General features: G+C 43.1%; 1 protein-coding gene across 4 annotated transcripts in view; it reads left to right on the top strand.

Moving 5' to 3' along the window:
* Positions 1–24,845, top strand: part of CHN1 (chimerin 1) — a 92,258-nt gene that overhangs the window by 55,685 nt on the left and 11,728 nt on the right. For all 4 annotated transcript variants that reach the window (XM_041472824.1, XM_041472826.1, XM_041472825.1 and 1 more), the window contains 2 exons: positions 7,992–8,069; positions 20,822–20,906. In XM_041472824.1, the coding sequence (XP_041328758.1) occupies positions 7,992–8,069; positions 20,822–20,906 (163 nt within the window). The remainder of the gene's footprint in view (positions 1–7,991; positions 8,070–20,821; positions 20,907–24,845) is intronic.

Below are 24,845 nucleotides of genomic sequence, written 5' to 3'. Positions count from 1 at the left end.
AGGAAATCCTTATAACAGTGTGGGTCAGATGAGGAATAAAACCACCAGTCCCTTGTGGTTTCAAACAATTCGTCTTAATAGCCTGTTTGTTCTTACAATACTTTAATTTAGTATATCAGTAATAAAGAGCATTTGCCAAAAGAGGAGCATTCATGCAGCTGCCAATTTGCATTACATTTTAACTGCTATCACTCCTATAGAGCACATGACATTTATAAATTATTTTTAAGGTCTTTTTGGAGTACAATCTTCCTTGACATGTCATGAATCAAGAGGCTTTTGCTGGAGTGACCACTCCAGCAAATGCAATGAATGTCAGTGGAGCCTCGGTCACAGCAGCACAGCTCTCTGCAGACCAGCAGGGAGACGTATCCCAGACAAAGGGACATGGGGAGAAAATGCAGTGCTCTCAGCTGAAACGGGCAATGCTGACTCAATGAGAGCAAGATGGAGAAGCTGCTGAGGAGCAGTCTGTGTTGCTGACCAGGATGAGCATTGCCCCCCTAGGCAGAGCTCCTTGTTTCATCAGCTCCTCTTCCTGAGGGCCCCGTAGCTGCAAGACAGATCTCTATGGCTCCAGTTTAGCAGTGTGTCACAGTGTAATAATTAAACAACTATGTCAGTAGTCCTCCCAGCCTCTGCTCCTGCCTTGCCCAGGGAGAGGAGTACCTGATCAAGGCATATGCTTTAACTCACTGTTTAGCATACCACCTTCATGGCCCCAGCTTCTGGCAGGAGAGGAGGAAGATAGGATGGACCAAAACCAAAACTATGAAGGATGGAAGGTAGATGGGAAGGACAGAAGGTAAAATTGTAAAGGACAGTCTTTGTCTGGAGGATTTATTGGAGACAAATTCCAGTGTTTAATGATGCTTCTCTTCTTTTTCACATATTATCTTGGATGGTTTGCCTGGGGAATAGTGATGCTGCCAGGCCCTTGAGGCAGGGAGGTTGGTACTTTCTGTACTCTACCCGTTCTTGGTAGAGTTTTTCAGCTTTTCCAGGTTTGTTTGGGGTTGGCCGCCTTTTTAACGCAGTTTGTTTTCAGACAGAAGAATGGGACTGTGGTAAGGAGCTACTACAAAGCAAAGGAGAGAGTTTCTGAGCTTGAACTCATAGTCATGGCAACTTCTTTCCTCACCACAGTCAGAGTTAGGAGCTCATTTCTTAGCTTTTTGGGTAGCTTTTATCATGGTGTTTGATTGGCATCTCCTGCCTCGGTGTCACACAGCTTGGTGGCAGCTCTCCTTTTGTCAAGCAGTCACATTCTGCCTCTTGCAAGCAGGCTAGTAGTCTCTGTCTTTAGGGCAAGGGCTGGAGCAGTGGGTTATTTTAACACAGGCAGCTGGGGCCATGGGGACATCTTGCACTGGTGTCTGCAGGGAAGAGCCCTGTAGCTCCTGCTTGTCCTGGGTTGAGGGCAGGACTGCACTTCCTCATCCACAATGCAACTCTGTGAGGACATGCATCACTACTTATGCTGCATAAAGGAACTTGTAGCTATAGCTTATAAAACCCAGTGAGCACCATCACAGTGATTGCAACATCACACCCCTACCTGTGCCCACCCCTACCACTTGCCCACATATGCCCCTGTAGTGGGATTTGTACCTGTGGAGTGTGGAAGAAACCCCAGGAATTACCTGTGCATGGCAGGCCAGTTGCTGACCTCCCTGGAAGTTAAGTCACTTGATATTAGCAAAGTCCTCCAGAACCAGATCAAAAGCAGGACTTCTTCGTGAAGATACTGAGAAAATTTTATTTTATTTTTGCCATGTCCAGATCCATAGTTATATACCAAAATATATCCCCCCACCCCTTGGAAAAGAAGGGGTTGTATTTGCCACTGAAAAGTTCCTTGCTTTTGTACCACTATCCAGAAAAGTAAATGTTCATTGTTTTTGCCTTGCCAGTAACTGAAAGAGAGGAGTGGTCACGCGGGTGCTCTTTGCTGGTGCGCCGTTTGGAATTGTCGTTCCAAAGGCCCATAGCAGTAACTGCCAGGAGCAAACCTACAACCTGTCAGCCACTGGAAACAAAATAAACCAGATCCCAATCAGCTGCAGTGACCAGTGGGTTTTAGGAGTAAAGCTACAGAAAAACTTTTCTGTTGGCTTCCCTTAAGATCTCTCTGCTTTTTTATGAGTATGCTCTGCATGGTAAGCACACCACTGGGAACATACAGTCTTCCCAAATAATGCCAATACACTTTAATTGTGTTGTACAGTACAGCACTGAAGGAACTCACTTTTGATGCAGTAATTTCTAGCAGAAATATCAGGCAACATTTTTTCCATAATTTAAACTTTGTATTTATTTATTTATTTAACAGCCTTACTTTAAGTCAAGCCAACATTTTGGCTGAATTTGTTTAATTAAATTTTCAATTAAACATTTTTTAAACCTTCTTTTAAAATTCTAGATATAAAATGTTCATTAGCAGCTACGGAAATAATGTATGCTTTTATCAAAAATATAAATAGCCATTTCTTTAGATTTTGCTGTAAGCATGTCACTGGAGAGGGTGGGGAAGGTCTGATTTAATTAGAAGTCTGTCCATTTGGAAAATTTTGTTATAAAATCCAGAACTTTTCTCAGGAGTAAGATTTCATCATTTAAGAATGACTTAAACCCACCTCCCCTGTGGGTAACTGAAAGCAGGGCTTGGTGTTGCCTGAGGATTCCATTGTGCCTGAGCACTCTGGGAGCCTGAAGGTGTCCATGTGCCAGGTGAATGTGGCTGTGTTGGAATGGCAGTAAGAGAAGTCCCTGGTGGCTGAGACTGTGTGATGGTCCTTCCCACCCACCTTCTGAGATGCCATCTTTCAGGCTGAACTTTTCTTTTAATAGCATTCCTACCCTCTGCTCACACCATGTGAGCAGAGGCTGTGCCTGGCATTAACATTCTACAAGTAAAGAAAATTCACTGAAAGCAGATTATCACCACTTTTATTTAAAAAATAAAATTTTGGGCTCATCTTTCCCCTTCAGAACAATCCTATGAAAGATATGACTGGGAAAGTTATATTTAGCTTGGAACAAACTTCCACTAAGAGCGGCATTGAGGAAATTGGGTTCAGTTTCACAATCCTACTGATTAGCTTTTGAAAATCGTGTACTGAGGCCATAAAATATGCTCATAAAGTGTTCCTACATTTTCTGAGCATGTGCATTTGGCTAAGTTAGCTATACAGTGAAAGAGAATACTGCAAAATGTGCAGTGGCTCACTGCATAGTAAACCAAGTGTCTTGTTTCTTGATACTTGTACAATAGGGCATCATCTTTGATATTTTTAAAAATTGCATGCAATATAACTGCTGGTTATTATTAAAATAAAGGGAAGGGATCATATTTTATATACATTCTGAAACAATAAAGGCATATTTAGTCATAACAGCATGAAAATGCCCCATTTGAGAATGAAAAGCCTGCAGTGTACTACACATGCATTCTGAAGAAGACATGATTATGTGTTTGAAAGTGGAGCCAGGTGGTCAGAAAACGAAACATTCCATTGTATTGGAAATGCACCTGGGTTTCAGGATCAACTGATCAACTCTAATCTGGTTCTTCTAGGACCTATGATCTTAACCTGACTTGAATTTTTCTGGTTTGGTTGAGTTTTGGTTTTGGGGGCAGAGTTTTCCTGAAGTAATTTCACTTTATCGCTCAACAAATGGGAGTGCATTGATTTCCCTTTTTAGAAAGATAGTTTGTACGATGTTGACTGAACTGTGTGACTGGATTAAACTTACATAATGTGTCTTTCAGAGAGTGACTAATTGGAATTTACTGCAAGTCGCAGATGACTTTTAAATCAGTTCTGTGAAGGCTTCATAATAAGACTTACTGATTGGGAGATTAGTACCAGAAAACACGCATACATTATCCAGCTGACACTGAGAGCAAATAGTGCTCCAGAGAGCAGCTGTTTCTCCTGCACCCTGAAGGACTACTCCAGGGGAAAGTAAGGAAAGTGGAGCCCCAGTAGGACCTACACTGAACAACTCTTGCAGCTGAGGTTTTACAACAAATGGGAACATTTGAAATAGCACATTACAGCCTTTTATTCCTTCCCCACCCCCTTCAGTCCATATGTAAATTGTAGACCCTCTAAAGAGATGTTGTAGTTTAAAGGTTGTTGTGTTGCTGGGTTTGGCTTTTTAGTGCTTAAATCAGTAAAATGTACAGGACTGAGACTGCTCTGGTTGCATGCTCTGCTGAGAAGTTGCTCAGCTGTTGTTTCCAGTCATTCCATTTTACAGTTCACCTCAGTCCTGTGAAATCATGCCCTGAAATTAAATTTAAGAGTGACAGCCCTTGCAGTTTCCTTCCTCATGCAGTCTGCACAGCATATTCCTCCCTGCACGTGCAATTGTGATTGCAAATGTTTGTCACACACAATTGCTAAAAAAAACCCAAAAAAATTGTGATCCAAAAAATTAAGAGGAGGAAAGTAGAAAGGAAATTACTTTCTTCTTCAGATTTTTCCCTCTTTTTCATTGAGTATGTAGCAGACAGTATCTTCAGGCAGAGCAAGTTACAAAGATAATTTGTTGGAAAATGAAAGGCTCTGGAGAGGAGACTTTGCTGGCCGGTGGGAGTGCAGGAGCCGCTGGTGGAGAGCAGGCACTGAATCAAAAGCCAGCCCAAGAGGAGGAGCAGGACCTGCAGGCTACCAGCAATAGAGGCAGCACAGAGAGCCTGGAGCAGGAGAGTGTCTAGGGAGTGGATGGCTTCCTGCAGGATTTGAGTTAAGCCCCAGGTCCCTGACTTCACTTGTTTGCTCTCAGGGATGACTCACCTCTGCAGTGACTAGGGCTGCCTGAGGACAGTGGCTTGCTCTCTCTTACTTTATTATCTCAAATACTAAAAAGTTAAAGATCTGGACCTGCCTGATGACCCAAACTGTTGTCAGGAAGGTGTGTACAACAGAAATTTCATTCTTCAGTTTGGCTTTTGAAATACGGGATTTGGTGCGTCTAAAGGAAAGCGCTGCTTTGAAAAGCCAAACACCCAAAGTTAGGCAATGGCAGAAGATTGAGCATACCCATTATAAAATTGTGTCATCTGAAAGCAGTTGTATAAATTTTTATTTTTCAGTTGCTAGCTTTATGGCTTTAACTTTGTTTCAATCTCTGTTTCTGGTGTACACTACTGTAGAGCATACAGCCCAGGCTGTAAGGGTGGGTGGTGAGCCCAGTAGTCCTTTATTTGTAAACAGCAGAAAATGCTATGAATTGAACAACGGGAAGCTGATTTATGTCAAACCAATAAGCAGTCTCTGTTAGAGTACTGTAACACAAAGCAGTGTTAAAATTAAAATTCATAATTGTATAACTACTTTCCAGATTATAACGCATTTTCATAATTACAACCATGAGATAGGACCTTTCCCTGTTGGGTAGTTTTGCTTACCTTTTTATTGGCATTCTTAGATTTAATTTTCTGGGATCCAGAGATCTGTTTCTACTAGCATGACTCTGAAGTGCCATTGAAAATAACTCAGTTCTTCAGAATTAGGAAAAGGGAAGCTGACAATTAAGGAGTAAGTATGCCAAAACCCAGATATGTGATTGAAAGGGAAATTCAGCTGCTTTACCTTGCTTCTTGAGTGAAATTACACAAAATAATAAGAGTTGATTCTGATAGTAAATTTATTCTTGAAAATCACTGCATTTTTTATTTCCAACAAGTTCTGTTTTCAAAGAATTTATTTCCAATATGAAGTTTTGGTGATGCATTTTTTTCCCGTTAAAAAATAAGAGAAATTTTGGGTTGCAGAGAAATGCATAATGAAACGTTTTTAGAATTCATGACTTAATTCCTGAGCCTGTCATCACTCAGAGTTGTTTGGAGAGGATGACTCTTCTGGGGCCGGTGTAGGTCCACTTTCTTCCATGAGGACTTTCACCTGATGTAGTTACTGGGAATTAAACCATGAAGTGATTAGGGGAAAGGGGAAATGTGAAAGGGGGAAAGAGGAGAGGAGAGGAGAGGAGAGGAGAGGAGAGGAGAGGTCCCCTGAGTCCATGCTATTTTTACGCTTTGTGTAGATAAAGTGTCAGTTTTTATCATCTCTTACTCATCATCTTAGTTTTCTTGATCTTCTGTTGCCATAGTGTGTTAATATACTTGCAAAGATGGACAGAAAAATGCCAGAGGAGCATTCACCTGCATTAGAAAGGAGTGGTTAAAAGCGAGACAAGAAGATTGAGGTAGTCGTTGGAAAAGTATTTCTTAACAGGATGGATCAAGCAGCCTCCTGCCTGTATTGAAACCGGGAACTGAGTCAGACCCCTGTATGAGCCAGTAATGCCTGACAAAATTCTGTTCTCTTATATAATCTGTAGCCAGTGTTTCAATTATTAGTCGTATTGCAGATTAGTGAATTAGTGAAGCACCAGCCTTGATCCTTAATCTCTGCACCATGAAGCCCATGCTGAAACCCAGTAGATTTTTAAAAGCTGTCGGGAAGGTACGGGTGGCCACACAAGAGAGCAGAAGAGGGGCTCCCAGTGAGCGCTGTTCTCAGCTGTATTGGCAGGACTGAGCTAAACTGGAACACTGTGATCCAGCTGCAAAGCACATACCAATTCCACCCAGAAGCTTGTGACAAACTGTGCTTGTCGTCGGTTTCTGACTCAGGAGAGATAAAAATACCTCCGCTGCAGCAGGGAGAGCGGTTGCAGTGCGGCAGCCTGAGCAGGGGGAGGGAGGGCTGCGCGCCGGCTGTCTGCACAGGCAGGACAGGAAAGGTCCCCCGGCACCCTGCGTCCCAGGAGCGTGGTCAGCCCCACGCTGTAAAGCTTGGCTGCGGGCAGGTCAAGGGGCCGCTTTTGCTGTCTCTGACAAAGACTGTTCGCAAGTGCTTGGAGAGCGCCAGAAGGCAAGGGGCAGAGTGGCCATGGCGGTGAGCCCTCCCGGCTGCCAGCGCCCAGCTGGAGGGAGCTGGGCTGCCCCGGTGGGCAGCTCCGGCTGCGTGTGACATCGTCTGCCCTGCTCCTTCCTGAGCCCCTTGGTTCTGGCTCCTACGGCAGTTACGTTCAAGGCTTTAATGCTTGTGTGAAATAGTCTGTGTGAGGGCTGGCCCGGACCCGACTGCCCTGAGCACATCTCATCGTCAGTTGCATCCGTCCAAACTTCAGGTTTCACTCCAGTGGGAGACTCTGGCCATTCACCTTCTGTTTAGGACCTGTAAATTTCTAAAGAGAGGCGACACCAGCAGTTCGGGGTTCAGGTCTTTGCTGTGTGGAGCGCTGCAACGAACTTGGGCTGACATTTGTGTTCACTTGTAGGGACAAGATGTGAGATTGGTGAGCATGTTTTCACACGAAAAGTAGTGAAAAACGTAATTATACCTATCAGCTGTAGCATTACCCGCTCCTGGCCGTACCTGCTGGTGCACAGGCCACGTCAGAGGGGGGGATCGGGGAGAGCCGCTTCCCGCCGCGTTCCCCGGGGCTGCTGCTCGCTGCCCTGCCTCCCGCGGCACCCCAGCAGCGCACAGGTGCCATCTTCTAGTGGTGCCTGGCTCACGCCGCGGGTGCCTCTCCCGGTGCCCGCCGCTCCGGGAGGGGCCGCTCCGCCCGCCTCGCCGGGGCTCCATTGGCTGCGGCCGCCCCGGGGCGGGGCCGCTCCGCTCCGCGCGGGGCCGCGACGCCCCCGCAGCGCCGAGCCCCGCGCCCCGCCGAGCCCGTGCCCTCCATGGGCGCGCCGCCCGCCCCAGCAGCCTAGGCTGCGGCATGGTCCGCGCCGCCCCGCCAGCCCGAGTGTGACACAGCCGGGCGCGGGCGGGCGCCGCCTCCACGGCAGCATGCCGGCCAGGGAGCCCTGGGCAGCGCACCGAGGCGGCGGCAGCGCCGGGCACCGCGCCGGGCACGAGGGCCGGCAGCGCGATCTGCTGCTCGCAGCCTTGGGCATGAAACTGGGCGCTCGCAAGGCGTCTGTGACAATCTGGCAACCTCTTAAACTCTTTGCTTATTCGCAGTTGACGTCGCTCGTCCGAAGAGCAACTCTGAAGGAAAATGAACACGTTCCAAAATACGAGAAGGTTCATAATTTCAAGGTAAGACGTTTTCCTATCTAATTTCTTTTTCAGGCAAAAGGACTTTAACTCGTGTTTTGACATGGGTCTGGTATCGCAAGGAAATCATAGGTATGCACACCGCGACTTTCTGGGAACTTAAAAGCTGCAAGTAAAGCTCATTGCCGGTTATATCAGTGCGGCAGGCTTAGAACATGCAGCAGAGGAACCGGGATTTTGTTGTTGGCTGCTTGTGTGCACGCATTTGTTTCAATGATATTTGCCATATCGAGTTATCTCTTTTATTTAGAATTGGTTTATACTGAGAGAGATGCTAAAGGTGAGAAAAACAGCAAAGTTTTCTTTCAACTCGAATGTAGTGCAGTTTTACTTTCAATGTAAAAAAAAAATAATCTCTTAGATCTATAGTTAAATGACTAAATTAATTTTATCTCATTTTGTCGATGGTAAATAGCTTTGGAGGTAAGAAGTGTGTTCTGCTGCATCTGGATTGAGCAGATGGTCTGCATTTCCCTTAGTTTCTGGCTTTTCTCCTGTGTCAATGATTGAGTGTTGAAACCAGCGAGGCTTATGCCATGAGGTTGTTGGACATGCTGGCATCAGCAACCACCTTGTGTTTTAATAACATTTACTTAGTCTAATATGTAGCTTCTATTATTGTTCTAATTACTTTAAATAACCAGTGTTCTTTGGTAAGAGTGAGACATGTCAGTTCAACGTTTTTGTGTTTTTTGTCTGTCTGTAATAGGTGTCCAGTAAGAACTCAGTAATGCAACCTTTTGGTGGCCAAATACATTAATTTTAAGACCATGTAAATTGATGTTTTACTGGATTCCTGTAGATGACAGTACAAATTTCATATATATAATTTGAAGGCCAGATGTTGTCTTTAATGTAAAAAAAAAAAAAAAAAAAAAAAAAAACCCTACTTTTAAGAGAAGGGCAGATTGCTAATATAATACAGGCATCTGATGATATAAGCATCCATTAAATGGCTCCTGTTTTCAGTTTTGATTTCCATCATGCACACATGTCGGAATGTGGGAACATCCACATGCATGCACATATATTAATTTACCTATCCTCCTTCTGACTTTATTTAAACCACGTTCTGGCTTTTGAGTGCTGAGAATCACCAAAAGTGGAAACTTTATGTGATCAGGATGTTTTGTTTCATTTGAGTACTTCCATTAAGCACAAATTTGAAAACCATGTACAGAATGGTATGTAAGAAGTGTTTAATACGAATGTTTGGCATAACATATTTGTGCTGGCTGACAGTTCAATGCAGAGCATTTTTTCATAGGCTCCTGGGGTGTCCTAAATATCTGCAATGTCTTGCAATTTTCATTTGTTCCTTAGAGTTTGAAGATAATTCTTGCAGATGCCAGCAGATCATGATTTTCCATGTACTACAGTGTATGTAGGATAATAAGTATTTAATTTTGCACATCTGTGTTCCCTATTTGCTTTTCTTTAACATCCTGAAACATACCTGTTTTGAAAATAATCTGATAACCTGATTTTCATTCATTCGGGTTTGTTTATTTCTGTGTCTTCCATGGAAAGTTTCAGAGCTGTGAGTTTTCCAGTCTTTTCCAAAAACAGGCTGTATGTCTGCTCCAAGGTCATAGCCATGGCATAAACTTTCCACACAGATTGTTTTCTTTATAATAGTTGTACTGTAGTTCCTTTATACATACTGTTGCCAGAAAAATATACCTTGAGAAGTAAGTCTGTTCTGAAGTCAGTGGAATGGAGTTGCCTTTCACAGATAATTTCTGCTATAAAAGACTAGAAGGGGACAAGCCCCTTACAGGGTATGCTGCAACCAACCTTCCCATGGAAGGAATGCTGCTGGCATTCATGAACTCTAAATGTGTCCGCTCTCCCATCAGAATAAAAAGCAAAAACATAAGCTCTTAGCAAGTACTGTGTTATGGCTCTAAAATGAATGTTAGCTTGTGTGCTTCTCTCCTTTATAATTTCTTTGCATTTGTCAAGGTTTTTTCCTCACATGTATAGATGTCATCATTTAAAATGTCTGCATGAGTCTCCTAGGTTGCCTGCCAAGCAGCAAATCTGCCACCCATGTGGAGAGGAAGGAAATGTCAGGCCCAGAGTCTTCAACCTAGACTTTTGAAACAAACCAAGAAAAAGCAACTCAGAAATTAAATAAATTTATCCAGTTCAGCTAATCAGCAGTGACTGCTGTCCCCAGAGGCTCCACAGCAAACAGGAGTGTGTCTGCTGCTCTGTACCTCTGCAACTAATCTGCTTTTTGTGCTGCAGGCACAAGGCACCAGATAGGGACCCCTAACCCTCTCCCAGCAGCTTCTTTGATCAGTCACATTGCTGCTCACAGAAATAAAGGGGTCTCAAAAATCCTTTTATACTGGAAATGCTGCGGCATCCTTGTAGAGAGAGGAGAAATGGAGAACCACAGATGCACAACAAGCAGTGGTGTTTCCTTGGGGAAGGGAAGGTGACAGCTGCAGCCGCTCCAGAGGCAGCCTGGGGTTAGCAAACATCCCAGAGTTGACCACAGGCTGAGGGATCTCGGTTCTCCCTGCACCTCCTGCCTCTGTGGGGTGGGTATTTGGGGACTCAGGTGCAGTTTGAACGCTCAGACTCTTGTTGCCTGCACAAAGCTCAGGTAGAGGAACGTGGTGTCAGAGGGGCAGTGTAGTGAATCCTCATTACAGGAGTGCAGTGCCTAGGGGAGGGGTGAACATGAAAGCTGCTTTTAAATCATCAAGAGGTCTCCTGAATAAATCCATTAACCTATGTTTTGCTCCGAGGGTTGTTTGAAAGAAGAATGTAAAGACAGTTTTATTAGGAGTGCTGACATGGCAGGGTTTTTGAGAGGACTTAATCTTACTTAAATCTCCTGGAATGTGAGTTGTCTCCTGCCTGAAGGGAACAGACTGGGTAGCCAGGGTGACAGGGAGCTCTGCAGGCAGAGCTGGTCGGTAATGATCTCCAGCTCTGTAATATTCTCCTGGCTGGGGAAGTCTGTTCTCTCATGAGCACATCTCAAATGCAAATATAGAATGCCTGAATTCTCTTAAATTAATCTCCATAAGTAAAGAAAGGGATGATTATTTATAAATGTCAGTTCTGACTGAGTTTTAAATGTGTGTCCTTCAGGATGAAAGCTAGATGTGAAAAGTATTCTCCTTTTAAGCATATTTTTGCCTTTTCCAATTTATAAAAACAATTACATTAATATTCCTGTGTTCTTCTCTATAAATCTAATGTAAAAGACCCATTTTCTAATAATTCAAATATATCAGATTAAAGAGGCTTACATTGTTTGATAGAGCATTTTATTTAGCTCTAATTGAATAATGGAATTTGATATGACGGTGGCTTGATTTGGTCTATCTTTTTGCATGTTTGGATTACTTTTGATTTCCCTCTGTTTACTGTGCTTTTCTGAAATCCAGCACACTGAATGAGATCTCTTGTAAAATGAATCATAAGACCAAATGAGGACAGTCACTTCATCGTCCTCAAAATTTCAGCCCCACCTTTTCTCACAGAAAGGCTTTTACTTTACTTCAATTCACTTACCATTATGGGGAATAAATCTCCCCACAGATTGTGGTACAAATGTATCAGTATGGACAGGGGGGTATGTGTGTGATGGATATCAAGTTCATTCTTCCACCCAGTGTAGGTGAACAAGAGCATCTTCCGTTTGGAAGCTCTGGGAGACCTGTGCTCTTGGAAGTGCTGACAAGGAGTATAGCTGAAGCCAGTGGGGTTATTTTCTTACAAAAATAACTTAATTATAGGGGAAGTTCTGTAACAGAAGAGTTTACAAAGTTCTGTAACTTCATAGAAGTAAACAAAATAGATTCATATTTAATCATTCTCATAAATTTATTTTACCCCTGGATCCTACCAGTAGGAATGCTTTTTACTGTCCCTTACAATTCTTATAGTTGCTTATATTGTCCCCAAAAGGCAGTAACTGTGATAGCTTGTAAATGAAAATAAAATTTTTTACCCAGCTGATATTTAATCTATTCAATAGGTTTAAGGATAGGAAGCAGCTGGGCACTTCTGGGCAGGCAGAGGAAGGAGATTAAGGCAAGAGAGGAACTGCAAATCTGAAGGGAAAAGGGGCAAGGTGCCGTGTGGATGGAAAATGAGAGGAGGACCAGAGGAAGCTCTGGGTTGGAAGGTGTGAAGTGGGCTCTAGCCCAAAAGACTGAGATAACCTCAAACCCTGCTTGGATTACTTGGCTTTCTCCATCTTCTCTCTCTGGTGAGGCAGTTTATTAGGGTAGTGAACACATAGGATTCCCCTTGCTCAGTCCTCTGCACTTTCCCACTCTTCCTCTCCTCATCTCTCCATTTCTGCTCTTGGTTTGTTTCGAAACATCCCCTAGTTTTTTGCTGATAAAAAGGTGCAGCTGATGAGGTACCTTCTGCCCTGGGTCCACGCTATCTGACATGGAATATCTTGTGCATCTCCTCACCACCTGGTGCTGTGCTTTGGGCTTGGGCACTGACCTCACTCCTTTGCCTGCTGTTTGCGTGGCACTGGGGAAGGAGATAAACTGTGCTTGAAAAATGTTCTTGATAAGGAGGGCAATTGTGGAAGAGGAGTTGGGATTAATGGGATGATAGTTTGAAAGGAAGAGAAAGGTGAAAATCTGAGATTAACAACAACAAGAAATCTCCTGGGTTGTGAAATTTGTTAGTCAGTGCAATAACCTTCTCATCACTTGGCAAATTTAAAATAAGCCTGGACAAAACACCTTAAAGGTCTTCACTCCCCTTCAGCTTTTGTGAGTCATAGGCCCTGGGGAAGTTTTAGCTCCCTTGGCTGGTTGCAGGTATTCCTTCAGACATCTCTGGCTCCTGATGCCTTGAGCCAGCAGAACACCCTGCAGGTGTTTTCTTACTGCCACCAGTCCGAGGCACAGACCTGCTCTTCTGCCTAGGTTAGTGCCATGGTGCTTCACTGAAGCAAGAAGGTGTCTGTGCCTGTCAGGGCTGGACTGAAAGCTGTGCTTCCATGCATCATTTTCCCCAGGGTATTGTCTTGTTTCTCTCTTGCATTTCACAAACCAGATCTATCTCCAGAAGACTCATTTTTTGCTATTTCTTTGTGCAGTGCTGGGTACTCTCATGCTGTTTCCTAGTCACGATCTTACTAGTGCTGTGGGCCCAGTCAATTAATTGTAAAAAATAACAGTTGCAAGACTGCTTGCTAAATCAGTCGACATTAACAACATGATTCCCTTTCAAGCCAATAGTTCTTCCAGAGAGATGTTTTTCCATGGTTGCTTAAAGTGAGTCAGCCAAGCTGCTGCTGAGCCTTGTTTGTTGGGATTCCTCATCCCCCTCCCCGACTGAAACAGTATCCTGGCTTTCTCTTTGAGGATTTGAAAGGCCAAATGGGGAGCTCCAGATCAGAGACAACACAGAAGTAACTGAAGGTAGAATATTACCTTAAATATGCGCAAAGAGTGAAGGCTCAGGTGAGGACCAGTCCCTGGAAAGACTTTGCTAGTATAGACAGACTCAGGCATCACTTTAATCAAGAGACTGCTGATATTAACAAGAGTTACTCTGCCAATGAAATTTGTAGCACATCTTGGAAACAAATAAACCCACCTGGCCCTGGCCCAGATTTTACTGGGGTAACTGCATGTATGCTGGGTGCTTTGCTAGTGTAAGAAGTCGTAGCACATCACTTCTATGCCACATCTTATTCTAGAGAGCTTCTCAGTAGAGCCATGCCTAAACACTGGGAAACTGGGAGATGGAAACTGCAGAAGTGCTTCAAAAAGGCCAGAAACTATAACAAACTCTTACTATATTAAGCAGAGCCATTTTTCTGTGACTTCTGACATGAACTCATTTCTATTTCTGATGTTCTGAAAACTGGGGCATATTCTGATTTGGGGTAAATTGATCTAGTTCCACTGAAAAGAAGATGCTGAATTTTTTATTAGGAACAGAACTGCCACTGGACATATTTTTTTAAATATGTTTAATTGAGCCACTGCACTAATATGAATATTCAGAGAGAGAGAGCTGAGAGGGTGCCTCTAGCATAATCCCTGGGGAGAGTCAGTGTGTGTTCCCACAGGTAAGAACACCTCAGGAAATTTAATGTTTCTATTAGACTCCTAGGACTTGAGAGGGGAAAATGGTTTAAAGGCATGGAAAATACCTGGAAAATATAACTGGAAAAAAACTTCCACAAAACTTCTGAGAAGACCTCATCAGCTCTATGTTGTTCCTTCTGAAACTCAGTTATAAAACAGTTCAATCCAGAAAAGCTTTTAGTCATTGATGGATTTTGGTCTCCTAAAGTATTTATTTAATGTTACTTGCACTTTTTTTTTTTTCCAAAGCAGATTCCAAATAGCACAATGTTATTTAAACCTTTCTGGTTTCCAAGTGCTAGTCCCTGAATTCATGCTTTGCCACTGATTTAAAAAAAAAAAAAAAAAAAAAAAAAAAGAGAGAGAGAGAAAGCCTTTATTCTAAATACTTAATTTATTTGGGCTGTAATTTCTTCCCACCTCACCAGCAGTTTTTTTAGTCTGCATGTGTGGATCCTGTGAGTTTGCCTTGTGCACAGCCCAAAGCCAGACCAGCTCATTTCTCTGGTAAGGCTAGGAAGTGCTCTTCTGGGGAGGACTGGGACTTTGCCTCTAGAAGCTTCTAGTGCATGTTATGCTCTCTCATCATCAACAGCTTTTCCTCCATATTTGCCTTAGGATCACTTAGGATCATGACAAAAGCATTCATTTAGGAATCTCTCAGGGATTTACATTCTATTTACATGTGAGGTACATATGTATATGCAATTCTAATTCTAAGGATTATATTCAATTTTCACCTCTAGTTTCAGAATTTTTTGTATGGAGGCATGTCTCAAGTAAGTTGGACTTGGAATAAAACGCAAGATGTTCCTGTTTCCAGATATCAGTTTAAAGAAAATCTGCTATTCCATCCTGAAAGAAAGGTGGCCACTTTCACTCAATTTACAAGCAAAAAAGCCAGCACCCTGCAATTCTCAGTTTTCACTTCGGCTCTCGTAGAGCACAAACTAACCTCAATTTCCAGTTGTTCCCATCTCTGCTGACACAGGCATTGCAAACCAGAGAGTAAACAAGATCTGACAGCGCTTCTGGCTCCAAGTGGGTGAGGATGTTGAGGGAGGTTGTCCTGCTCCACATTCCCAGTGCCCCCAGCAGCGATAGCGATGCTATTTATACCCCACGCTCTGACAGCATCTCTCCTCTCCAGAACTGCTGCACAAAGGCACTGGGGAGCTCCCAGGCTGGCTCTCCATGGCTAACACCTCAGCTGGGCTAAGCAGAGTCAGCTCTAGCTCTGGAGAAGGTCTGTTCCACGCTCTCAGTTACATTCATTTCTGTTACACCTTCAGGTGAAAGCAATTACCTTGCAGATACTGCTCTGCCATGTGGGTTGTCATGGCAGTCTTCTTGCTTCTCAGATTACTTGTCAGCAGCAATATTTTCCTCACAGGATAATTACCATGTGCTGGAGTATTTGAAGTGCTTCGAGACCCTTGTTTTGGAGGCGTTATCTAATCATCATAATAGATACAAGGACAGATTGATTGCCCAAACTGATGGTTGAGTTTCTCACTCGTATCTCATCTTTACCCTTCACATCCAGGCAATCTCTGTCTGGACCAGGGATGGATGAAAAGGACAGTGCCTATTGGATGCCAGCATGGGTGTGCTCAGTGCCTGATAAAATCAGCTGTGACAGGGAAAACAGATGTTAATAATACAGGCTGAGTTCATCGTTCTAATTGGGATTTGCAGTGTCTCCCATATTCAGTTTAAAGCTTGGTAAAACTCCAGTAGGCAGAATTCAGCTGATGGAATTGCAAATCAGCTAGGACCACTGAGCTGACAGTCTCCATCAGCAGTGTCTCATCATCCTTGGGAATTTGTTTGAAGGACAGTATAGCCAGCAGACCTGAACCTTTGGAGTGCCATGTGCTGCAAATGCTGGGGGTGTGACACTTGTTCAGTCCCTGGTGGACTTGATCTCCTCTCTGGGCCCCAACAAGGCTTCTGCCTGAAGTGTAAGGCTCTGGTAGCCCAGGAGTATAGATCAACAGTATTTTTTTCCATCCTTTTTCAAGGTGATGTATTCCATCCCACAACAGATGCCACAATGCCTGGATTTCCCAGGCCCTGTTACTCTGACCAGCAGTTTGGTGTGGAGGGTTGTGAAGAGGTGCTCTGTAGGGAGCAGGGTCTGATGGAATAAGAGACTGTGGCAGCAGCCTCTCAACAAAGGAAGCTTTTTTTGTATACTGTTACAAACACTTCTGTTTTATGTGCTCAGTGCTGGTTTTCTATAACCATAGTTTTTTTCAAGTCCAATCCTGTTTTTCTTCCTGTCGGTGGCTTTGCTAAAGCTCTGTTGATCCACCATCTTCCCTCATATCACATTTGCACAGCACTTCACTGATATTCTCTCATTTTCTTCCTCCCCTGCCTTGACCAATGATAAAAAGTAAGTCTCCCAGTTAAGAATAAAAATTATCTGCTGGCTCATTCCTGATCTTCAGGTAGCAATCAAGGACAGCTGAATAACTGCCTTGGAAAAGCCAAAAGCATAAAAAATAAGTGGAGTAACAAGGTAACTAACTTGAACAGTGATCTTTATAGAACCTGAGAAATAATGGGGAGAGGTCTGCTTGAGGAGTTCACAGCTTGTGGTAGGATCTGCTGTCAGAGCCACTGCGTCATTTTTTATTTGGTTCTCCTAAAATTTTGTCCTCTCTAAAAAAAATTAATTAAATGCAAAACAAAAATAAGTGACATTTTCTAACACTCAGAACTAAGCTATTTTTCCTTGTATGTAAGAAAATACTTTTTAAGTCTGAGCAAAAAGCTTCTCCTACCTGGTTCACAGCAGTTACATGTTTATTATGCCTTGTTGATAGTGCAGGAGAGTTCAGAATAGAAATGCCTAGGGTATAAACCTAATGTGAGGCTCTTTGCTTACCTCAGACTTGCAGGACAGCTTAGTAATAGTATTTTATGTAGTTCCTGAAGTAGATATTTTTTCTTTAAAATTATCTAGACTTTTCTTTTAAATTGATTTTCTTCTGGAATTTTACAAATTAAGATTAAAACCAGTTTAATTTGCTCTCCCACTCGTTCATTTTCCAGATTCTTTAAAAAAATTATTCCCATTTGGACAGAGAGAAATGAAGATTTTTGGGTGGGTGTGAGAATGGATGGATTGGGAGATTTAAAGCCACAGTTGGCAATCCCGCTCTCTCACATTTTCTGAGACATTAAAATCTGCATATGGCAGATGCTCTTTTTTACAAGGGGAAAGAAACCCCTTGTAATTTAAGTCAGGATCTCTGGGACTCTGCTGGGTGTGTTTTTAGAACTTTTTCTGGAAATCATCTTTTAGTTTTGAAAACAGACAAGTTGCTTGGCTAGTTTTTAGAATGGGGAATTGGATATAAAATCAGAATGCTGTGTTAAACAGTGTCATGTGATAAATGCAGTATTGTTTGCAGGTGCTGGCTCTTGAACTAGCAAAGGGATGCTAAGGTGTTTTTTTTTAGTTGCCAGATCCCACCCATCCTCTAACTAGGATTAGAGGCTGTTCTGACCTACCTCAGAAGACCCATTTTTCAGTATTTCCTGGCATCACTCACTGTGTCTGATTTAATTCCCAGGAAGGGTGTGTATTCAGAGCAGGGCGGGGTTAGGTGTCCAGTTCCACTCCACAGAAGTGGGAATATTGATGCTCTGGGAAAAGAAAGCACTGCTCAGAACCCGCTCAGAAACAGAGGCTTCAGAGCTGATCTTGTAGGGTTGTTTACACCAGGGCTGGAAGGACATTGTGACCTTTGGGCCTCCTGTTTAATATTGCCCGAGAACCTCCCATCTCATAGAAAGGATGAAGCAAGGCAGAGCATCACGGGACACAGAAAAACCTACCCTCACCTTTTAATCTGCTTTGAGTTTGCAATCAGAATAATGGATAAGAAATAGTAATTTGCATGGGGCAGCATAAAGCAGAGCAGGCTCTGGGTAAATCCAGCTGATGATATGGAAAGGCATTTCAGTGTTTGGATGAAGCCTGGCTGCATGGGATGAGACAGAAGTGCTAATGCTGCTGAGACAGTGGTTCTGAAGGACAAAGTCAGTCCTGCTGTTGTGAAGGGTGACCAGCACATGCAATGTTGGTAGGGAAGAGGAGAGTCCACCTTGTCCTTGTCATTTTTAAGTCGATGATGAGTCATGCAAACTCTTCTGAGGAGCAGGCTGAGAGCCAGGGTGATACCAGGGGAACTGGCTGTGGTAGAATCTAGGTGAATCATAGCTACTACATGTAAGAGAAACTGAGCTCATTAGAAAAGTTCATCATATTAGAAATGGAGGCAAAAGGTTGCAGTTGCAGATTTGGGATGTGACAGATCCTGCAGAAGAGTTTCTGAGGAGAATCAGGAGGAGATGGAAACATGCAGACCATGGTGGGGAGCAAGAGGCCGAGAAGGAGAATGTTCACTGTTAAAACAGCCAGTTAGAGATAGGACATCTGGGGTTTAATGAGTATCAGCACTGGGGGTGGCTCTGGAGAAGCTAAGCTGGGACTCCAGCACCTAAGGACAGCATTAGAAATGCTTCAGCAAATAGAACATTTGGTGATTTGATGTTTGATTAATTGAAATCGGCAACCACAGAGGCACAAGGTAGGATAGTGTAATTCTTTTTATTTAGAAAGAACTAATAATGTATCCATCAGCATTTTAAGGAACAAAACAAAGTTCCCCTCCTTTGTGAAATCAGAAATAGTGAAATCAAAACAACGTAGGAAACGGAAAAATATTGTGAAAAGAAATTCTTTATTGTCCAGATTTCTGAAATGGCAATTTTGTTTCAATTTTCCTTGACGGGATTTTTGAGAAGTATTTTAAAGAGGTATGTTTCAGGGGAAAATTGACCCAAAAAAAAAAATATGGTGACCCAAATTATGCCTTCTTTTTTATTCCCTGAAAAAGTTCTGTTAGTTCTGTAGGCATTAAAGCACAATGCTTTGCTTCAGGGTATTAGAATGTTCTTATTCTGGGAAGAGAAGACTGCCAAAAACCTGGATAAAAACCACCAATCTGAGGAAGAAAGTCAAAAGGATGTGGGTAGTGCAGGTAGGTAATGAAATGAATGGTGTGAAAAATCTCTTTGTGGTGAGAGGAAAAAAGAAAATGGAGAGTACAGCTGCTGACAGTCTTGTCATCATTTGCTTTGTGGAAGTCAGCCAGATCTGCAGGGAGAAGAGGCCCCGCGGAGCACATCTCACCTTCCAGAGGCGAGTGGGATGGGTGGGGGTGGAGCAGGCAGCGCTGGGGACAGGCAGGGCAGGGCACTGGCAGCCTGTGCTCGCTTTGGACCAGGCAGTCAGGAACCACTTGGCACAGATGTGCATGTGAATTACTTGGTGAATTCAGCAGTAAGCTTCCAGACTGTCTCAGCAATGTCACTGCTGCTCTGAAGGTACCCAGGAGACTGCAGACCATCCTGTAGCCAGAACGGAGCTGTGGCCTGAATTGCAGGGTGCTGCTCTGCATTGTCACTCGTGGGGGTGCCAGCTGGATCCAGCTGCCTCTTCCATCGTGGGGGACACTTGCCACCTCAGTCAGGCCACTTTGCCTCTCAGTGTTGATAGCCAGAGCTGTGTGCAGATGTCAGGAACAAACACTTCCACCAGTTCCCTCTCTCTCCTGCTTCACGCTGATCCGACCGGGCGCTGCACACACCTGAGGTTACTGCCCGCTCAGTAACTCTGAGAACTGTGTGACTCCAGCCTAAAGCAGGTTTGCTGTATTTCACTGCAAATTTAATTTCTTTATGATCATCAGCTGCTAATTTTATTTTCAGCCTGTCTATTCTAAATAGCAGCTCAAAGCCTTTTACGCTGGCTAAGGAAGTAATGATTTTTCTGTAAAGAATCCTGTGGTTTCCTACAGCAGGAGCTTTATCAGAATGAATTCAGAAGCAGTTAATGGTGGCTGCAGGATTTGTAACAAGCATGTGAACCAGGAATGAAAGCAGCACTGGGGCTTTTTTTCTTCTTTAGCTTTGAATCTTTTCCTGGTTCAGTGGATTCTTTTTTTTCATTTTGGGTTTTCAATACGTAGCATTAGTCTGAAGAAAATTAATTTCCTGGTGGAGTTATTCTAAACTGGAAAGTCTCTAGGCAAATTTACAGTATTTCTGTGTGGCACTGGTATTTTTGCCTGGCAGGACTCTTTCCATGCGAGGTGGAATCTTGCAGCCCTGTACCCATTTCACACTGTGCCTTATGAAGAGGAGGCCACAGCAGGAGGCATTTGAGATTGAAAAGTGAACTCTTGCATGGTTGCTGCAAAAGCCTTGCCTTGTGGCTAGGCTCCTTGCCCAGACAGAGGGATGCCAAGAGGTGGAAGAAGGGCTATCTATGCCTTCTTCTCTGACCTGGGCTTGGAGCACATCCCCACAGACCCAGTTCTGCTGCCCTGGATGGCTTGGGGTGGAGGACTCTGGTTTTCCACAGCTCTGAAGGAGTCTTGGTTATTAATTCTTTCTTAGTTCCTTTCTTCCTTTCCTGCAGTGATAAAAGGAAGCTTCCAGAAACTGCATGTGGTACCTTCAAAGAAGAGGAATTCTGCCCTGTTTACATGCGTTGATACTGATGTCTGTGAAATGGCTGGGTCATTTTCCGTAATTCTCCTTTCTGCTGCTGTCTTCCAGGTGCACACGTTCAGGGGCCCGCATTGGTGTGAATACTGTGCCAACTTCATGTGGGGCCTCATTGCTCAGGGAGTAAAATGTGCAGGTAACAGTCATTCAGTGTTCTTTTCCTGAGTCATTGCTCACCCTGTAGCTCTGTAGTGTGCAGCCTGCTGTGCCGTGCCGCCGGGGCCGGGGTCCGTCTGCTCCCTGTTCAATGCAAGGAGGAGAGGTGTCCACTCTGCTGCTGATGGTGTCAGGTATCTGTTCCAGTGACTCACTGGAGTCATGCACAGCACCCCTCCACTGCTCACAGACAGGAGACAATCATCATTGAGAGATTTTTTTCCCCCTACCCTTTTAGAAATGGAGGAGGAAATAGATGCATAGTTAGCTTGATTTCTTTTACACCACTCCATGTATTGGTAGGTGTGAGAAAGTCATTGGGGATCTTGATGAGCAAGGTGGACCTCAGCAAATTCCACGTTGCTTCTGTGAAACAGACATTCAGGTTAATTTTATATATAAACCAGCTGTGTCCCAGCATGCCACAGACCCTAAATCACATCTCCTGCTTGCACACAGAAAAGAAAAGGGATGATGAATAAGGGATGCCTACTGAAATGTTACATAAACATTCAGGTGCTGGTAGAAATGTATTACATGCCTGGGTGTCACTGCAGGCATTTCTGGGATAAAGCCTCTCCAAAGGAAAGCAGTTGGACAGTTTTATTGATAAGGCTCTTCTGAAAGGAGAGGACAGTCGGCTTTCTTTCAAAGGCAAAGAAAAGGATCAAAGTGATCCAAATAGTTTGCTGTATTTAAAAAGTATTTTATGACATTCTAGCAAACCGTATTTATAAAAATGGTGCAAAGAGATGTTGATGTATGAGGACCTGCTTACGTTGCCCTGGAAACTGAATTTTCAAGCTAATTTAAGAAAATCTGCTCTGTCTAAAGCTTTCTGAAGTCTTGTCTCAAGCAAATAAGAAGGCTTTTTATCACAGAACTGCAAAATGATGTAATATTTAAAATCATTTCTAGCCACATAGGATTGAAATGTTTTTAAATTCTTCACCCATAACTATTTGAATGCAATATTGTGTTGTTACTATTACTGTCTGCACTGTCCAGGATGCATTAGAGAGTGCAGCTCTGTTTTAAGACATGATTATGCAAAAATGGCATTTCCTTTCTCATATTTTCCCTCTACTAAGAATACAGGATTGCAGCCATGTCCTCCACTTGTGAGTGAAGACTGTTAGTAGGTTTTACTGCTCTTGATTTTATACAGGGTGTACAGTGCTAGGAGAAGAAGAGGAAGCTTGATTTTGGTTTTCTGATTAGTATGTTTTTGATTACACTTGAATCAGTAAGTGTGCCATCTTTATTCCCTGCCTTAGGTTCCTCCATTTGGGCATTTAGGAGAGATATCAAATATTTTGCAGATCAATGTTAGGTACTTTGATCCAGAAAAACAATAAAAATAAACTGCATGAAGGCTTGCAATGCTGCATGGCACTGTGGAATTAATTATGTTACTTTTACAATTAAATCCAAATTGCTTATTATTTTGTACTGCCTTTTTTTTCTTTTAACTGAAGTACAGCTGATTTCCTGGATTTACGCAGATTTTTCTAAATTGTGGATTTCCTAAAGCTTCCAAAATCTGGTTTTCTTTCCTCCTTCTGAGGATGGTAATAAGTACTGCATGCACCCATTCTCTCCTTGCAGCATAAGGAGCATATGTGTATTAGATGACTTCATAGGTTCAGAAACTATAATAAGGGCTTTCTGTCTTGTGTGAGGTTTCACATCAGTGTTGGTAGCTTCCAGTAGTTTCTATGATCTTATTTGTGTTTTAAAATCCCATGTTGTACAACCATGCTTGCTGAAGTGTCAGCATGGATTTGGGGTGGGGTGAGGCTGCAGCAGTGTCTGCCCATTCCCACAGCCGAGGCTGTGCAGCCATCAGAGCCAGAAGCTGCCCAGATCTGGGCATTTCAGGGAAACACTGGCGGTGCACAGACACAGAACGAGGCTCGGCACAGCCAGTGCTAATGTACTAATGGAGGGGAGCTCAGGCTTGAGTGGTGGGAGTTGGGCCAAGTTTGTGTGGTCTTACAGTGCTTTAAAAAAAAAGTAAATTTTGCTTCTGAACTGAGTCGTTTTAATATGGAAACAATGAGGCACAGTAAGCCAGGAGCCACATGAGGCCATTGTTTTTCAGAGTGGGTTTGTACTAAAAAAAAATAAAAATTACAGCTTTTAGCAGGATGCAGCCCACTTGAAATCAAGTGGGGTTCAATGCCACTTCAGGGAAATCCATGAAATCTGTTTGGTGGTCTGTATAATCATTTTATTGAAAATACCTACAAGCAAAACTGCATGGATCATATGTAATTTTATACTTTTTAAAGCATTTGCTTTTTATAGCAAACAGTTGCACATCTCAAGAGGACTCTATTTGCTGTACAGAAGTGATGAGTTTAACAAATAGAAATGGATTACTGCATAGACTGCTCTCAACCATTTAAAATCCTATTATGTGCAGAAGCACAAAAACATGCAAAAAGAGAAGTGTAGGACAGTCCAAGACTGGACAGCAAAGATAAATGTCACCCATTTCCTAAAGGAGGAAGAGCCAGTGGGAAAAACAGAGCTTATTTCTAGTGGCTGATAGTTTACGTCACACAAAGTAAGCCAAGCCTTTAAAAAATTATCAGCCAGAGCTAAACACTCACAGGAGTACACATGCCATAGCAACCAGCAGGATGCCTTAGCACATTAACTGGAGTCGTGCTTTGTTTCAGTCCAGCATGGCTGAATGTGTGTCTCTGCCAAAAGACTGGAGTGTGGTCAGGATCTTGTCAGGTGCAGTCCTGTATTACTAGTTCCTGGAAGGTGGATTCTCCCTAACTTATCCTTGTTCAGGTTTTATGGTAGATAAAGGAGGACTGTGTCTTTTCCTACCTTAAAGAGGTAAAAGTAGGCACCACATTGGACACCTGATGAGTAGTTGTTGGTTGAAATGAGATGTTGGGTGTTATCTGGACTGCAAAGGTTTGGGGATTAATACAAACTACCAAACATGAGAGGAACTTCATTGTCTTCCAAACTTAGAACTTGGGGTAATGCCTGGCATTTGGATCCTGTAGGAAATTAATTGGTGGGTGTAGTATGTAGTTTGACTTCTGCTGAAGGTATCTAGCAAAACAGAAATAGTTTCTTTTTACCTTAAATGTCATCCTCTCAATTTTGGTCTTTATTTCATCACCGTCTTCAAAGACAGATTTGCTTCCCTAGAGGGAATCCTTATAATAAATACCTGCCCTACTGCCTCTGAGGGTCATACTTCCAACTTTTGCATCCAAGCCACAGGCCCTTAAATTTTTTGTGAGATGAAGACACATGTGTATGTGAGGAATCTGCTTTTTCTGATAGCATGCTCCATCTCTAGTGCGCTTTCCTGCAGCCTTTGGCCATAAGTAGAAAGGACTGAAGAAGTATTTGAAATTATAATGCCATCACTTTCTGTAAACACTGAAGGTCAGTAGAAGTTAATGAAGACATAAGATTTTACTCCAGAACGAAATCCAATGCATGAACTTAGAAAAATATTTTCTTAGTTATATTCCTCCTATGTAAAGCTCTCCTATGTTCACAGGGCTCATCCCAGTGTTCAGAAGAGAAACTGTAACAATATTCAAAGAAAATTTGCGGATGTGCACCAGCAGATTGTTTTTATGAATGATACAAACATGTAACTCACAGCAGCATTACCAGACCAGTGTGTTCTCAGAGACTGGAGCATTGCTGGTGCTGTTCCTGTGCTACCCAAGTGGACTGGTAGACTGGCAGATCAATAGATTTGTCAAGCTGTCACCTGTCTCCAGCCCATCAGAGCTCTCCACGTCCTTCCCCTGTGTGCTTTTGCTTGTTGTTCCTCATGAATAAGCAGTTTAATCAGAAGATTTTTTTTTTAAACTGGCTGGTTACAAATCATTAATTAGATTATCTTAAAGATTTTTTTTTAATATCTGTT

This window comes from Pyrgilauda ruficollis, unplaced genomic scaffold (genome assembly GCF_017590135.1).
Source record: "Pyrgilauda ruficollis isolate IOZ18807 unplaced genomic scaffold, ASM1759013v1 scaffold3, whole genome shotgun sequence".
NCBI classification, from domain to species: Eukaryota; Metazoa; Chordata; class Aves; order Passeriformes; family Passeridae; genus Pyrgilauda; species Pyrgilauda ruficollis.
This window is presented reverse-complemented; position numbering and strand designations above follow the sequence as displayed.